Source organism: Sinocyclocheilus anshuiensis, unplaced genomic scaffold (genome assembly GCF_001515605.1).
Source record: "Sinocyclocheilus anshuiensis isolate Anshui unplaced genomic scaffold, SAMN03320099.WGS_v1.1 scaffold676, whole genome shotgun sequence".
Lineage (NCBI taxonomy): Eukaryota > Metazoa > Chordata > Actinopteri > Cypriniformes > Cyprinidae > Sinocyclocheilus > Sinocyclocheilus anshuiensis.
In genome coordinates, this window is record NW_015558579.1 from 141,261 (window position 1) to 157,931 (window position 16,671).

The window sequence follows — 16,671 nt, forward strand, 5'->3', positions numbered from 1 at the left end:
GTATTGTATAGGGAAGCCTAACTCATGATGTCCGACATAACATAAATCAGTCGAAGCTTGTTTTGATACATTTTGCATACACTAGAAACAAGAAAATGCGTGAAAACAACCTTACACTTGCAAGTCACTAATGCTCTTGATCGGAAACAGGTACACTGATTTGAGACATTATCCGTGGAAGCTGAAGGCAGTCAGCGCCACCCTAAACACGCGCTTTCACTGGTTAAGAACGCGGAACAAATGGGCGGGCTTAGATCGCTCAGCACAGCGACCAATAGCGTTGCGCGAAGGCGATGACTGACGCGTCCATTCCCACCAATCAGCGCGATCCAAACCAGCGCGTGAACAACCCACCCAGCTGGGTATATATTCAGCGATGACAGCTCGCTAATCCACTGCGTTTGCTTCGACAGCCCAGCGCAAAGAGGAAATCTCGAAAACAAAAGCGACTCTTCCAACGAAACCGTTTCGTACAGAGGTGTCAACATGAAGGCAGTGAGCCCAGTCAGGTCTTTCAGGAAAAGCAGCGCGAATGTGACGGAGCACAGTCTGGGAATCTCACGGAGCAAGACCCCCGTGGACGATCCCCTAAGCCTGCTGTACAACATGAACGATTGCTACTCCAAACTGAAGGAGCTGGTGCCGAGTATCCCGCAAAACAAAAACGTGAGCAAAATGGAAATCCTGCAACATGTCATCGACTATATCCTGGACCTTCAGATCGCACTTGACTCAAATTCCGCAATCACCAGCCTACATCACCCCCGAGCGGGGCAGGGGACATCCAGAACACCCCTGACAACACTCAACACAGACATCAGCATCCTCTCATTACAGGTGAATGTCCTTAGATAGATACTATTCTATCTATATATCTATCTATCTATCTATTTATCTGTCTATCTATCTATCTAAATCATCTACTTCTCTTTGCATGTGAATTCATAAATGTGTTATGTAAAGCTACATCGATTTGTTGCATGTTTTTGTGCAAATAACCGGACTTGATAAAATACTTAATAAATAACTGTTTTTTTTTTTTTTTGTTCCTTTAGACACCTGAGTTTCAATCAGACTTGATCACAGAAGACAGCAGGACGCTTTACCGTTAATCAGGTAAATGCTCTTTTAATAAGCCTTGTATTATATGCTGTAAATGATGGCCAACAAAAAAAAAATAGTAATAAAAATTGTGTGCCGTCAGAGCAGTGTTTCATTTCAAGAGTGTCTAATCAACTGTGTTAAGGACCATTGTGTCACATAGTCTGTAAAGTAGTATAAAGTGTGTAATAAGCATCAGCGGAGGTTGAAATGCAAGCGTTGAGCGAAGGCAGAAGTTGTGCTCGTGTACATCTGGAGCCCAGGGTTTTGCTCAGTCTCTGAGTGTTTGGTTAAATGTTCAAACTGCGGCTTCCTCTCTGGCGCCAGGCTGTCCAGATCTCTGCCCTGTTTGCATTCTCTAAATGCGCCTCTTTCTCAATCTTTTGCAGGTGTTTGGTTAAGACACAAGAACACACAAGACCTGGGAACTGGCTTTTCCTCTGATTTCTGTTCTCAGTCTGGAGTTTTTTTTTTTGTTTGTTTGTTTTTCTTCTTCTTTCCTGTAATTGAATCAAGAGACTTTTTTGCTTCTAAAAGGACAATCCATGTGATGTGTTATAAGTTCGGACATTGATTATTTATCTTCTAAAAAGACCTATTTGGTCCTTTCTTCAAGAAAAGGAAGAAGCACTATATTCCCTGAAAATAGGAGGGAAACCTGTAAATGATCACAAGGAACCTTTTCTCTGCATTGAGAAGAAGTCTTACCTTTTTTTTCGTGAAGACCGTGTGAATAGGAGAAGACGTGGTTAGTTACTGTACAAAGTTTTAAGTCTGTTTTTGTCAATTCTTTTGGCACACGAAGGACTGGACGTTGAAAATGACATGATGAAACCTTGTGAACTCTCCGAGTTTTATCTTGTATAGTTGCAGAAATTGGACCGTCAGTATCTGCAAAGTGTTATGCTGTATGCTGAGACTTTTTATAAAAGTAATATTGTAAATCGTACCTTTCTTTTATACAAAATAAATCAAATGCTTTATTTGACACTGGTCTGTTATGCTTGTGTAAAAATGTCAATCTGTCAGTGTTGTGCTGTATATTGACCTTGCCTTTTATATCCAGGATTCAAAAGCAGTCACTGACCCTTCACACGTGCACATTCACCCACACTGATTGGAACCTGAATCAATCTTTTACATTGCCATATGGCTGTGTACAAATGCATTAATTTCAGTCCATAGCTTTTTCTTAATATATATATATAACTGTCCACATCATACAGCCTATCAGTTTTTCTTGCAATTGACCTCTTTCTCTCTTCCTGTGTGGTGGAAGTTTGAACATTAATTGTGATCGTATCCACGGGTTCTCTCATTAGTATAATCTGTGTGTGGATGAAATGGCAGTTAAATCAATGCTTGAGCTTTTGATTTGTGGAATTCGGTTTGTAAAATAATTGACTGTAGGTTTACAGTCGGCCCCTTAATGAGCACAAAAGAATAAATCAGAGACCTGGATGGTGATTTAAACTATAATCAATTTTTTACAGCTTCAGCTAATTATTCAGAACTGTACACCAAATGCCCTGGACTAAAGTTTTGTGAATAAAGCGGATCAATTTTCAATGTTAGCATATTAGACATTAAAAATAGATTAATTTATAGTGTAGTAAGTGACGCACGCACACATTTGAAGGAAGTCATTTTGTAGGATGTAATTCAGGAAAACTATTTAACTACAGGAAGAAAAAGAAAAAAAGAAAATAGTGGTATGTGCTCTTCTTTATTTCATACATTTCCGCAACGTGTACATATAAAAATTAAAGGCTGAATCTCAAATGCAGCCAAAACCTCTTATTAGTGTTGTTGATATGAAGAGTGCGCCACCTGCTGGCAGCCAGACTTCACCTCAGAAAAACGATGATAGTTTTCAGTTTCATTATTTATGGGGAAAATGATTGGCAGTTGGCAAGTCTCATCAAAATACACAAATGTATGCGATTTTAAAATAAAAGTTTTTAAATTTTATGATTTTAGTGTGCAATCCATCAGCACACACTCACAAACGAAGCCTACGTTTAGTAGAGATTAACTTCAAATGTGTCCGATTTTTATTTTCAAATATAATAATGCATTATTTCAATTATAAAATCAGGAATTCTCAAAAGATCTGAAAAGAATTAACTTTATTAATGTGAGAAAACACTGAAGATACTCATTACTCGCACACAAATCACTTACAGAAACCTCTATTATTTCTTGTTTTTCTCTTGACACTGATCACAATAGATTCAACTCATCTAAAACACTACAAGGCAAAATTCAAACAACAAGGATGACCTGAATGTGAACCTGGCATTCAATCACAAATAAATAACAGCTTTCACATCACTGATCACAGCAAAAACACCAGCACTAACTCTATATGATTAAATCCCCACTCTACTTGATGGATTTCAATATTGTGGACCAATCTACACTAGATCTTTAATGTTAGCAACGGAGCATGAAATAACAGGATTTGCACTAAACAAATCAGAAACTACGAACATCTTCACAGCCTCCATTTATTGCTTTTTTAGCACCACTCCAAAAATAGCAACAATGACAGTTCTCACACTTTTACACTGCATCTTCTTAATATTTAGATTTTGTTTTCCAGTTAAAAAAATCTAAATGTCCTTAAAACAAGATTGTGTAATATGACTTTTTTTTTCTCGGTATCACTAAAATAAGCTTAAATTTTTTACCATTAATCAGTACATTAGGTATAATAAACTAACACTGAATGACATTTTTAACATTTTAAAATATTTTCATGAAATTATTGTTCATTTATAATACGTTAATGTTAATTTATGCAACTTGAAAGTTAAAAATGCATATGCAAAAATTAACATTAACCTAAATTAATAAAGCTGTAAACGTATTTTTCATTGTGTTACCTAATGAATTTACTGATGTTAATGAATTGTACTTAAGTGTACACTTTTAAGTGTAAACCATACATTTTAGGTTTTATATTATATATTATAGGTTTTATAAATGTTATACTTAAATGATTTTATAACTTATTTTATTTGACTAATCATCGATTACTTGTTTTATGGACCTTTAAATATCTTTCACGCAAAACTAGCCAAAAATACTGATTAAGAAACTGCAGTGAAGGGTGATTTTTAGATCGTGTTCATTATAAAAACAAACCTAATCAGAGTCAACACAGATAATGTGCAGTAATGATGCCTGAATGAAGAGTTTCTATGAATCTTTGCAGTTGTTAGAATTTTTTTTACAGTAAGTTAGTAAGAAACCTTGTTAGGCTCACAGGACACTCTCTCGTTCCTCAGCAGCGTCGGTGGCGGGACCAGTGGACCTCTTCCGGTGACCTCCACGCAGGTTCTGGTTGGGCAGCGTGGTGGTTTCGCTGCTGGATCCTGGTCGTATAATGATGGAGGGGCAGTCAGTTGAGTCGGGCGTCGCCTGCTGGGTGCTGTTGTTGATGTTGTTGTTGAGCGCAGTGTTGTCGGGTGAGCAGTTGAGGTTGCTCACTGCTGACGTGGGCCAGCTCTCCTCAGGGCTACTGCTGTCAGATGGAGCGTCGGAGCAAATGGACATCCGGGCCACGGCCTCATCCTGAAGGTTACTCAGCTTGTGTGGTAAGACTCGCTTCTTAACCGGACTCTCAAGAACCAGCTCGATCAGATGGGCCTCCTCTTCTTTCTTCTCACCGGACTTCTCCTCCTTCTCCTGAGCTGCTTCGCTCTCCTCGTCTTGCAGCGAGTGGTCGGATGAGCTCCTGCTGGACCTCACTCCAGAATCGGATGATTTCTTGTCCAGCATGATGTCTGAGATGAAGCTCTTCCCTTTAGCTAAGAGGCTTAGATCTGGTTCAGAAGCCCAGGGTTCTTCTCTCAGCAGCGGGGTGGCGTCTGTCTCCTCCTCACCTGAATCTTCTTCATCGCTCGGTATGCTGTGGTAAGACGGTCCCTGTCCTTTGGTCTTGCGTCTGGGTGGGATTTTAGCGGCGGACCCATGTTCTGACTTCTCATCCTCCTCTGTAATGGGATCTAGAAGAGCACCGTCTGGGACGGAGGAGAAGTCCACTATAGTGTCTGCAGGTTTGGAGCTCTTTTTGACGAAGGGTTTGCGCCCGTCTTGCTCACCTTCCTTAGTCTTCTCCTCAGAGCTGGCTGTGAGCAGGGCTTGAGCGGGACTCTCTCGTCCAGCAGCAGATATCTCCAGCTGGGACATGTGAGAGATGTATTCCTGGTAAGCATTGCGATACTCAGCTTGCTGCTTGTCGGTCAGCTTGCAGATGTCATTGGATGATTCCTGAGAGTTCAGACTGGATATGCTTGGCGTCCGGTGAGTGTTGGCCTAAAGGAGAAGATCAGGTCAATTAATTGAGACAATAGCATGAGAGAGAACCTGTTAGGTGATGTGGTAGCAAACACACAAAGCATTTCAAGCAAGAGTTTATCCAAACCCTCCAGCAGCAGTAACTGGTTGACACGCCAACATAGTAGGTGATGATAGGTTGTTCAATGAATTTTAAAACGAGTTTTCAAATAGGATTCCACACAAATGGAAATTTTGCCTGAGGGCAAAAGATTTTCCCATGTAGATTTTGCATTGAGTTCAGTTGGTCCTGTGAATTTGCTGCATTGACCAACAGAAAGCTGTTTGTTTGAAAGTGATTTTTGTGTTACCTGTGCTTCATAAATTGCTACACTATTGGCAAGTGGACGCAGTTGTAGCTACTACTGCTATACCAAATCATGTCAGATGATTGGTTTTTGGGGATTCTGTAAAAATATGCAGGGTCTTAAACACCCCAGTCTACAGGAAGTGCTAATCAACAGTAAGTTATTTGGGTCCCACATATTAGGTGGCCTTAACTACTATGTACTTACATTTAAGTTAATCATTTGATACAATGCACTTATTGTGTACATCCATGTTTTTACATTGTACTTATATTTAAAAAAATACCTGCATGTAATTATATCTGTAATTGCATTTATAATTACACTGTTGACCCATCCCTTACACTTTAAACCACTCTTAAACCTACCCATACCACCAAACCTGTCCCTAACCTTACCTGTATCCCACCTCAATAGCAGCAAAAGTGTTTTACAATACAATATGAACAAAATAAGTACATTGTACTTATTTTTTATGTAAGTGCATAGTAGTTAAGGCCACTTAATATAAAGTGGGACTGTTAACTCACTCCTCCTCCCTACGATCATATTTTAAGTTTGATTCATTGTTCAAAATGGAAAGGAGAGAGTTGACATAGCATTATTTACTTATTAATTCAAAATATCTGTAGATATCATGCTAACATTATCAGGAATTCGTCTAACCACAATAAACATGCAGTGAAAATCAGCCCTAGTCTATTTGATTTAGTTTCACAAGTTCTTGATTCAATTTGATCTAATTTTGATTCATTGCAGTGTATTTCAGTTCTTCAGGCTGATTCAAACAGATTCAAATTTTTGAACTATTCATTAAAAGCAGCAGCTTATTAGAGTCTTTTTTTTTTGTGTGAATCAGACTACAAAGATCACATTGTATGTTTGTTTTTGCATGCAGCCCATGAGGTCAACTAAACAGAAAGATTATTTCATGGTACACAGTCTTATTTCAACGCAATTCAATTCACTAAAAAAACGATCTAGGGATTTAAAGGGGTCCTATTATGCTTTTTCACTTTTTTAATTTTAGTCAGTGTGTAGTGTGTATGTTTGGGCATGAAAAAAGATCTAGAAAGTTACAAATCTCAAAGTCCACTCCAAAGGGAGATATTTCGTTTTTTTAAAAATCCCTTTTCAAGAACTACAACGAACGGCTCGTTTGGACTACAGCGTTTGTTTTCCGGGCTTTGTGATATCACAAAGCTGCTCATTAGAATATCATTACAAATAATTCCCGCCTACAGAAATTCGAATGGTTGGAATCAAGACTTTGTAAAAGAGCATAATAGGACCCCTTTAAAGAAATAATCAATTTAACACTTAATTTTTGCTTCCAGATGTTCAAACTTAGCATGTTTATTCAAGAATGTATTCATTCAAGACATATGACAATCATATGGCTTCAGAAGACTTGGAATAAGTATCTCGGTGTGTTCCATGAGAAGTTATATAGGGTTCCAGAAACACGACAGTGAGTTTGAGGCAACTATCCCCCTTCAGTTGTGTTCCATATTCATCTATGAATTTTAGAAGGCTAACATCTCAAATGGAACACTCTTTTACTACATAGAACCATTCACATTTGAGTCGCAGATAGCTTTTGCACATTTAGCCCCTCCCCTTCCTGTACATCCACACTCCGTCTTTTCTTTTGAAGTAGTACATCATTCGGCTACTCATAATATACTACACCTCACTGCATTTTTCAGTGTGAACACACTACTTAGGCTACAAAATGGTGCAAAAATAGCGCAGAGGTATGTGAAATGAGACCCACCCAAAGTCTGTTCACCACCAACTTTCATGATGCTAATCTAAACCATTATGAGCTCTTGCTTGTGTTGCAACACCTTGCCAGGTGTTAACAGATGAGTGCAGAAATAGCTATCTCTTTGTGATAGAGAGCTAGCGTGTGTGTGTGTGTGTGTGTGTGTGTGTGTGTGGTCAGCTCTTCACTTCCTCTGCCCATCCAGGTCAGAAAACACTTCGTTTGTCACCCAGTAAACCACATGCTATTTTCATGCTGATGAGAGACTACTAAAAAGGAGAAGCTGCCTCTAAAGCAAAAAAATACAACGGTCAAGAAAAGGTTTGGCTAAAAAGGCATGTTTTCTTTGTCTCCACGCATGCATATGTTTGTGTTCGCTTCTATGTATATAATTACACCGTTTTGTCATGGTGTGCACCAGTGTTTCTCTATAGGCTGTACTTCAGTGCTGAATGTGTTTGTGTGCACAGCAGTACCACGCACCAGCCAGTGGGCATTGTGTTGTCTGGCGGGCTCCTCCAGCCCCACACCACTGAGCTCTTCAAAGCTTAGGTTGAGGCTGTACGTGAAGTTTTCTGGGTTGATTGCCATGTCTTGTGGCGCTTCAGAGGGTCTGTGGGGTTTGAGTTGAGTCAACACGCTGCTGCCCTGCTCGCTGCACGCTCCAGATTCATCACGCAGCAGCTGGTTCTCCACATGACGCTGCTCTAGAACCTACAGCACAAATACAGCAATGTTTAAATGCATTCAACAGCAACAGTGAATTTTATTCATTATAGTGGCAATGAGTTGAATGAACAAACGGACAGACTGAAACTGTATTCTTTTTTTTTTTTGTTAACAACTGTTTATTGAATTTTCTTTGAGATGCACCTGTATGTATGTATGTGTATATATATATATACACACACACATACATACATGTATATATATATATATATATAAAATTAAATAAAAAATGTATATAAAAAAATAAATAGTAATAATAAAAATAAATGAATTAATAATAATAGATAAATAAATAGCAGTAAAATCATTTTTTACAAAGATTTTTGAAAAGCTGACACAACATTAAAAGCTGAATGTTGTATTCCTGTATTCTTAACTTCTAAAACGCAAATAGTATTAAAACTATTCAGAAAAAGATACACTACCATTTAAAGGTTTGGGGCCGGTAATTTTAAATGTTTTGAAAGAAGTGCTCACCTAGGCTGTATTCATTTGATCGAAAATGCAGTAAAAACTAATATTGTAAAATAGTTTAGTATTCTAACATATTTTAAAATGTAATTTATGCATGTGATGGAAAAGCTGAATTTTCAGCATCCATTACTTCCGTTTTTAGTGTCACATGATCCCTCAGAGATCATTCTAATATATTGATTTGGTTCTCAAGAAACATTTCTTATAATTATCAATGTTGAAACAGTTGTGCTGATTAATATCATTGTGGAAATTGTGATACATTTTTTAAAGATTCTTTGATTAATACAAAATTCAATAGAACAGTATTTATTTGAATTAGAAATATTTTATAACATTATAAATGTCTTTACTGCCACTTCTGAATTTAATGCATCCCTGCTGAATAAAAGTATTAATTAAAAAAAAAGAAAGAAAGAAAACAATCTTACTGACCCCAAACTTTTCAACTATAGTCTTTGCAATATTATTATAATATTATGAAATGAATGGAATAAGTATGTCTAAATACTTGGGTGTCAATGATCGTCTTCAGGACCATTTCCAAGTCAGCAGTCTTCCCCATTATTGTGGTTTCAAAGAACAAGAGATACCCAGGATTTATACTGTAGGGCTGGTCATTTAATGAAACACAAATGTAAATATTTTAATATTTCGAGATACTGGATTTTTGACTTTCATGAGCTGTAAGCTCTAGTCATCAAAATTAAAAAAAAAAACTTTTGAAATGTTTTACTTTACATGTAATGAATGTAGAATATATGAAAGTTTCACTTTTTGAAATAAGTTACAAAAAAAAAAGAAAAAAAAAAACTTTTTCACGATATTCTAATTTTTTTAGATGCACCTGTATGAAGAGTTCAGATGCAAAAGCCTCCAAGTGCCGTATGAAATGAGCATTTTTATCAGGCTCCTAATTTATGTTCAGTTATTTCAATTTAATTGCACAGAAAAGGACCTATACACTGCCATTTTATCGAGATATTTAATGTTAGTTCAGATAAAATAAAATAGCAATAAACAAATAAATACAAAACAATACAATAGAAATCACAGACAAATCCATTTTTCTGAAGACCCCTGAATTAGCCGAAACCAGTGTTTTTCCCAAGGTTCACACCAGACATGTTCGATTCAGGTGGGATTAAAACAGAAAAGAAAATGTTTGTGAAACACGAATCTTACCTGACCTCCTCAGAGAAAACAAGGCTTTTAATTTTAAGCAACTTAGATACCAGACCAATAAATAAATAAGTAAAAATGCCACGTTTCACTGTGGCATTTATGTGAAGCTTCTGAGGCACACCAGTATCACAACTAGCCCCCGAGTCATTCCATTTTGACTTGTTTTCAGCCCAAAGAATGCTACTTTCTTGTAAACGTCAAGCTATTCAGATCTTCAAGTGGACACTGAGCTCCCACTGACAATAACCCTCCTTCATCCAGAAAGCAGCCATCTTGGACCAGATGGCTGCCTGCTTGCTGGCAACACAACATTCGTTTGTATAAGCGCAAATGGAAATCTGATCAACACAGCTACATGTGTTCCTTATTTCAACCCAATCCAGCCTTCTTCACTATAGAGAAATTAGCTGTGTGCTAAACATTACAAACCACAAACAGAAAGATGACCATTATCTGAACGTGTAGGAACGAACAGAAGATCACACATCAGCTGATGTCTTACCATGGACCTGAAGAGATGCCAGTCTCCAAAGTTCATGTTCATTTCCTTCTTGAGCTCATCAAGGTTGCATTGAGACAGAACCCGGCCGTTCACGTTGGCCTACATTTAGGATGACAGAATTTGACATGAGAACATTATGGCATTCAACAGCTAACAAATTTGAGATCAATTTCATCTCGGCAGTATGTCAAAGGTTGAAAACAAAGTTCACAATTGAAATTGTGAAGTATGCAGGCAGATGCGGCACAGCTGGCAGGTTGACTAATGCATGTCTAATGAAGACATTAGAAATGTCATGGCTTCCTTCAGATGTTGTCCAATGGAAAGAAAGGCCTCATTGTGAAACCTCTGTATGCACCACATGGAGCTGATAAAACTGCTCTTTTCCAATGGATGAACATGTATTTACATGGATGGACTCATTTACCACACCCCATGTCTCAGTCCTGTTTTTCACTTTTTGTGTAGAAATTGGTGTATTTCCATGAAAAAAATAGGTATAAGACTAAGAGAAGATACTTTCAGAAGATAAAATATTACATGAGCTGCTTTATTTTCTATTCAATTTATATATTGTTGTTTGTCAGTTCTGTTACCAAAATATGTTCAAACGCAGTTCAAAACCCATTGTTTGTTTTTTATCTTCTAGCAATAAACAACTGTAAAACAGAAGAATGAAACAGAAAACAGTAAAAAAAAGAAAAAAAAAAGAAAATAAATTAGAAATTACTTTGCTAGTTTGTGCCAAATTTTGATTTATAGTTAGTTTGGCATCAACAAGATTTTTTTTTATTTATTTTTTTAAAGAAATTAATGCTTTTATTTTGCAAGGATGCTTTAAATTGATCAAACATGGCAGCAAACACTTTAACATTATTACAAAAAAAAAGTATTCTAAAAAAACGTATCACTGTTATCACAAAAATATTAAGCAGCACATCCTTTGTCAGCATCGATAATAATAATGTATGTTGAGTGGCAAATCAGCATATTACACTGATCTGAAGGATCAATCAATTATTTTAAACTGTTTTATAATTAATTATTTTTATTTTAAACTTTTAAACTGTAAACTTTACTATATTTTGATCAAATAAATGCAGACTACAACATTTTTTTTTTTACTTTTTTCTATACATTAAAGTAAAAAATATTTGTTATAATTTTCTTACAATAATTTAGGTAACAGCGCTGAAGGCTGAGCTTGACAAATACTACAATTTGTTGTAAACAATGAGAAAATGATATAATAATCTTATTTCCTTGGTATTATAATTTTAGTGTCATATTTTTTTTTTTATAATAAGGATAGAAAATACAATAACAAAGCTGACAGATAAAATAACATTTTTGCTCATTAAAATTTTTACTAGTTTAATTAGTAAAATTATTTCAATTAATAAATTAATAGTTACAAATTTGTGTTACTGTAGTGAATTTAATATAATTTCAACAGATTGTTAAAATTGTATTATGATTATATTATGATTTAATTCCTAATTTAGGGTGGAGGGGATATAGAGATCAGATATGCTTAAAATTAGCTACGTACAGTTGAGGTCAAACGTTTACATCCCCTTTCAGAATCTGCAAAAATGTTAATTATTTTACCAAAATAAGAGGGATCATATAAAATGCATGTTATTGTTTATTTAGTACTGACCTGAATAAGATATTTCACATAAAAAATTTTTTACATATAGTCCACAAGAGAAAATAATAGATGAATTTATAAAAATTACCCCGTTCAAAAGTTTATCCCCGTTTAAAAGTACATCCCATTGATTCTTAATTCTGTGTTGTTACCTGAATAATCCACAGCTGTGTGTGTTTTTTTTTTTTTTGTTTAGTGATAGTTGTTCACAAGTCCCTTGCTCGTCCTGAACAGTAAAACTGCCTGCTGTTCTTCAGAAAAATCCTTCAGATCCCACAAATTCTTTGGTTTTCCAGCATTTTTGTGTATTTGAACCCTTTCCAACAGTGACTGTATGATTTTGAGATCCATCTTTTCACACTGAGGAGAACTGACGGACTCGTATGCAACTATTACAGAAGGTTCAAACGCTCACTGATGCTCAAGAAAAACCATGCATTAAGAGCCGGGGGGTGAAAACTTTTGAACAGAATGGAGATGTGTACATTTTTCTTATTTTGCCTAAATATCTTCTTTTTTTTTTTCATTTAGTACTGCCCTTCAGAGGCTACAGAAGATAGTTACATTATGTTTCCTAGAAGACAAAATAAGTTAAATTTACCCTGATCTTCAAATTCAACTCTTAATGTGGATCACAGTATTAAGAATCAAGTAAACTTTTGAACGGGGTCATTTTTATAAATTCAACTATTATTTTCTCTTGTGGACTATATGTAAACATCTTTTATGTGAAATATCTTATTCAGGTCATGTTGGTAAAATAATTAACATTTTGCAGATTCTGAAAGGGGATGTAAACTTTTGACCTCAACTGTATTAGCTACTTCATATGTTATATTTGTTAGATAATACTTTTTCACACATATTTCACAGTTGTCATAAAAACCCATTAGATTTGCACCTCAAATGCTTTAAAGAAGCAATAGGACAACAAAGTGTACTGTGAAAGCGAACAGTAAAATCACATGCCAAACCTTTAAATGGACTGCATGCTTTTCAATGGAACTTCCAGGACACTTCTCCAGAACATACCTTTTTGATTGTGCCGATATACTGCTCCAGCATGCTGGAGTCCAGGCCCTGGATCTGTCTGAGCTTCTCACATACGCTATCGATGCTCAGAGAACTGAGGAGGACCTGAGATCCACTAGAAACCACAGAACCAGAGCCCTACACACACATACAGTAACTAGTTACTCATTCCATCAGTTCATAATGCATTCTGGAATAGCAAGGCATGAGGCACTGTCAAAGCCATGTGAGGCAAAAGCAGTACAATTCAAGAAAAAGCAAGGCAGTAATTCAATGTCATTACAGAATAAGGAACTCTGAGCAGTTATGGGTGAAGGAACAATACATGATACATGATGGAAATTTCTGTCTGTTGAAGTCATGTATGGGAGCTATCATTACAAGATTTGCGGAGAGTAAAATGCATGTTTAATGTAAAATGCTAATGTGTAGGTGTCAAGTGTAGACAGCCACAAGATCTTTAAATTGGTCTGAATTGTCAGTGGTGACCCAGTTTGTTTTGCTGTAATGGTTGATCTTTGTCATGTGCACTGATCTCATTAGACCCTTCTAGTATGACGTACACTCTTAAAAATAAAAGCTTCCAAAAAAGTTGGGTTTTGCAGTAATTCCACAGAAGAGCCATTCTGGTTTGGCCTTTCAGTGAACAGTTCTTAAAGGATCCATTTTCAATTACTGTGAAGAACATTTTAATAATCTAAAGAACCTTTTCTACTGTAAAGAACCTTTTGTGGAATGAAAAGGTTCCATGGATGGTAAATGTTCATTGTGGAACCAGTGATGCCAATAAAGAACCTTTATTTTTAAGAGTGTTCCACAACAAGTTATTTATAGTGGAAAGAAGGTCTCTTTCTTTCTTTCTTTCTTTCTTTCTTTCTTTCCTTATTATTCTTCACCCTAATGTTCTATTAAGAACAGTTCACTGAAAGGTTCTTTGTGGAACACAAAATGGTTCTTCTATGGCATCGCTGCGAAAACCACTTTTTGGAACCTTTATTTTGGTTCTTTATGGAATCATAGATGCCATAATTATTATTTTTATTGTGCTCAGTCCACTTTAATAATACTATAATGTAATGCAACAATCATATATTAATAATATAATTGGAAATTAGTTATTATATTAGTTTACTTCTCATGAAGTTGCTCACTTTAATAATTTGAGGCCATAGTTAATTTAATAAATGACTCCGCATTAACATTATACAAGCACGTTGGTAACACTTTATTTTAAGGACTAATTCTCACTATTAACTAGTTGCTTATTAGCATGCATATTACTAGCATATTGGCTGTTAATTTCTTTTTCTGCATGACTATATTTTAGATCCCTTATCCTACCCCATACCTAAACTTAACAACTACTTTACCAACAGTTATCGTTTATCGAGGCAAAATCGCAGTTAATAGTTAATACTGAGAATTGGTCTCCAAAATTAAGTGTGACCGGTGTGTTCTTCATATGATGATGACTGGGCCTTTTATCTATATCTAGGTCAGTCTGCTTGGGAAACAACTACTGTGATGAGCAGTCAAAAAATATAAAATATGTCCATGATTCTTTGTTCAAAAATGAGTGGTGTGGATTCTCAGCCAAGCTTGACACCAGTTGTTTTCACCTAAAATATTTGTAAGTCCTATTCATCAGCAGCAAGCATGTTTAATAAGAAAAAATACAAGAAATAAAGGTAAATTAGTGCCTTGAGAGCGAATTGGATGAAACTGCAGAAAACTGTAAAAGAATCAGCCAACCAGGAGACTATAGTCCCGGCTAATATTCCCCAGTTCTCTAAAAACTCATTTGCATTCAGATTCAAACAAGAGGCCGTCAAAATTAAACTTGAAACACTGGTCTGAATATATATAATGGAGAATAAAGTTGACAAATTTTAGTTTAACAACAGCTTAAATTTCCATCTGTTCCTCACATTAAATTATCATATGGCTTCAGAGGACTTAAAATATAGTGGACAGCCTGTGATGTTCGGTTGTACACATACTTTTGGCCACAGTGTATCTGAACAGAAATTTCACAATGACAGAACTGGCTGTTCATTTTGTTCTGGTTTTAAATGAAACAAGCCAAAATGAGCAGAAGCCCTGAAAATAACACAGTTAATATGAGAAAATTGAAGGGTTTAAATGTTTGTACCTGCTTCATTCTGAAGGGCTGCGATTTTATCTGGGATCGAGAAAAGGAGAGAGGACGAGAGGAAAGGAGGGATTAGGTCACATGCTTCAATCAGCAATCAATCAAATGTACACACAATAACATTATCTATGACAGATGCTTGTCTCATAGCATCCAACCTGCATGGATTTCACAGTAATGATTTTAACAAGCCAATCGAACAGAGAACTTCAGATGCGGTGAATCAAAAGAACAACATTTTGGAGAAAGGATGGACTAGCAAGGAGTTTTGAACAGAAAAGATACATAAAAGGAGAATAGGAGAAACTTTTCAGGACTCCATGCCGAGAAGAAGTTGTTTAATTCCAAAATGGGCGAGTGTTCGAGCCGGGCGATAAAGAGTGTAATTAGCGTGAGGGGCCAGGGAGGAGGAAACAGATGAGCGGCCTCATTCAGCGCGTCGTCCCAGCACTGCTGATGCTAATCCAGCCAGCCTCAGATAGCAGCAGCCTTTCACACCACGCAGAACAAAGCAGCGATGGGGGGACAGACCAGAGAGCGGATCAAATGACTGAGGCATGAAAGAGCAAAACAACAGGGCTGAAGGAAGGAGGGCAGAATATGAGGAGAGAAACTTGACTCAAGCAATGACAATGGGGAAGAAGGACAGAGGTGCAGGAAAGGAGAATATGCTGGAGGAGCTGAGAGATGTGTAAATAGATGGTTTTAGGGATGATAAGTCAGTGAGCATCAGTAATAGTCTAATCTGACATAATTATGATTTCAATTTCAGTATCAGATATTTGGCCATTTTAGAGATTAGTGGCATCAGAAGATAGCTGTGGCCAGTTTGGCAACAGAAACATCATTCCAACAGCCCACAGACTAAGGATATTGCACATTTTCCATTTGTATTGTATTTAATTAAATTGATATATTGTTTAAAAGAAATGTTCATTTGATTCAGAAATTTAGTTTGGAGTCATTAAAATTACACTATTGTTCAAAAGTTGGGGTGGTAAGATTTTTGAATGTTTTTGAATTAAAGAAGTCACTTATGCTATAAATGGCTGTATTTATTTGATCAGAAATGCAGTAAAAAAATAAATATTGTGAAATATTATTTCCCCTTTCAGTTTTAATGCATTTAAAATGTAGTTTATTCCTGTGATAGCAAAGCTGAAATTTCAGCAGTCGTTACTCCAGTCTTCAGTGTCACATGATCCTTCAGAAATCATTCTAATATACTGATTTGGTGATCAAGAAACATTTCTTATCATTGTCAATGTTGACAAGCAGTTGTGCTGCTTAATATTTTTGTGTAAAATATTTTTTTTTCAGGATTCTTTGATGAACAGAAAAGATGATGAAAAGATGAACAGATTTTGAAAAGACGTGAGATTTAAAATTCCATTTAAATCTAGAAAAAAATAATAATAATGA

General features: G+C 36.2%; 2 protein-coding genes across 2 annotated transcripts in view; one reads left to right on the plus strand and one right to left on the minus strand.

Annotated features, from left to right (window-relative positions):
- The first annotated feature begins 400 nt into the window (after positions 1-400).
- id2a (inhibitor of DNA binding 2a) lies at positions 401-2,074 on the plus strand. Its single transcript, XM_016475502.1, has 3 exons — positions 401-837; positions 1,056-1,116; positions 1,491-2,074. Exons 1-2 carry the CDS (start codon positions 487-489, stop codon positions 1,110-1,112), a joined length of 408 nt encoding a protein of 135 aa, XP_016330988.1. The 5' UTR covers positions 401-486; the 3' UTR covers positions 1,113-1,116; positions 1,491-2,074.
- A 2,256-nt stretch (positions 2,075-4,330) lies between these two features.
- kidins220a (kinase D-interacting substrate 220a) overlaps positions 4,331-16,671 on the minus strand; it is a 56,195-nt gene continuing 43,854 nt past the window's right edge. The window contains exons 28-32 of the mRNA XM_016475379.1: positions 15,250-15,279; positions 13,098-13,235; positions 10,412-10,510; positions 8,005-8,235; positions 4,331-5,424 (exon numbers count right to left, since the gene is read on the minus strand). Coding sequence (XP_016330865.1) covers positions 4,369-5,424; positions 8,005-8,235; positions 10,412-10,510; positions 13,098-13,235; positions 15,250-15,279 — 1,554 coding nt within the window. The 3' untranslated portion in view covers positions 4,331-4,368. The remainder of the gene's footprint in view (positions 5,425-8,004; positions 8,236-10,411; positions 10,511-13,097; positions 13,236-15,249; positions 15,280-16,671) is intronic.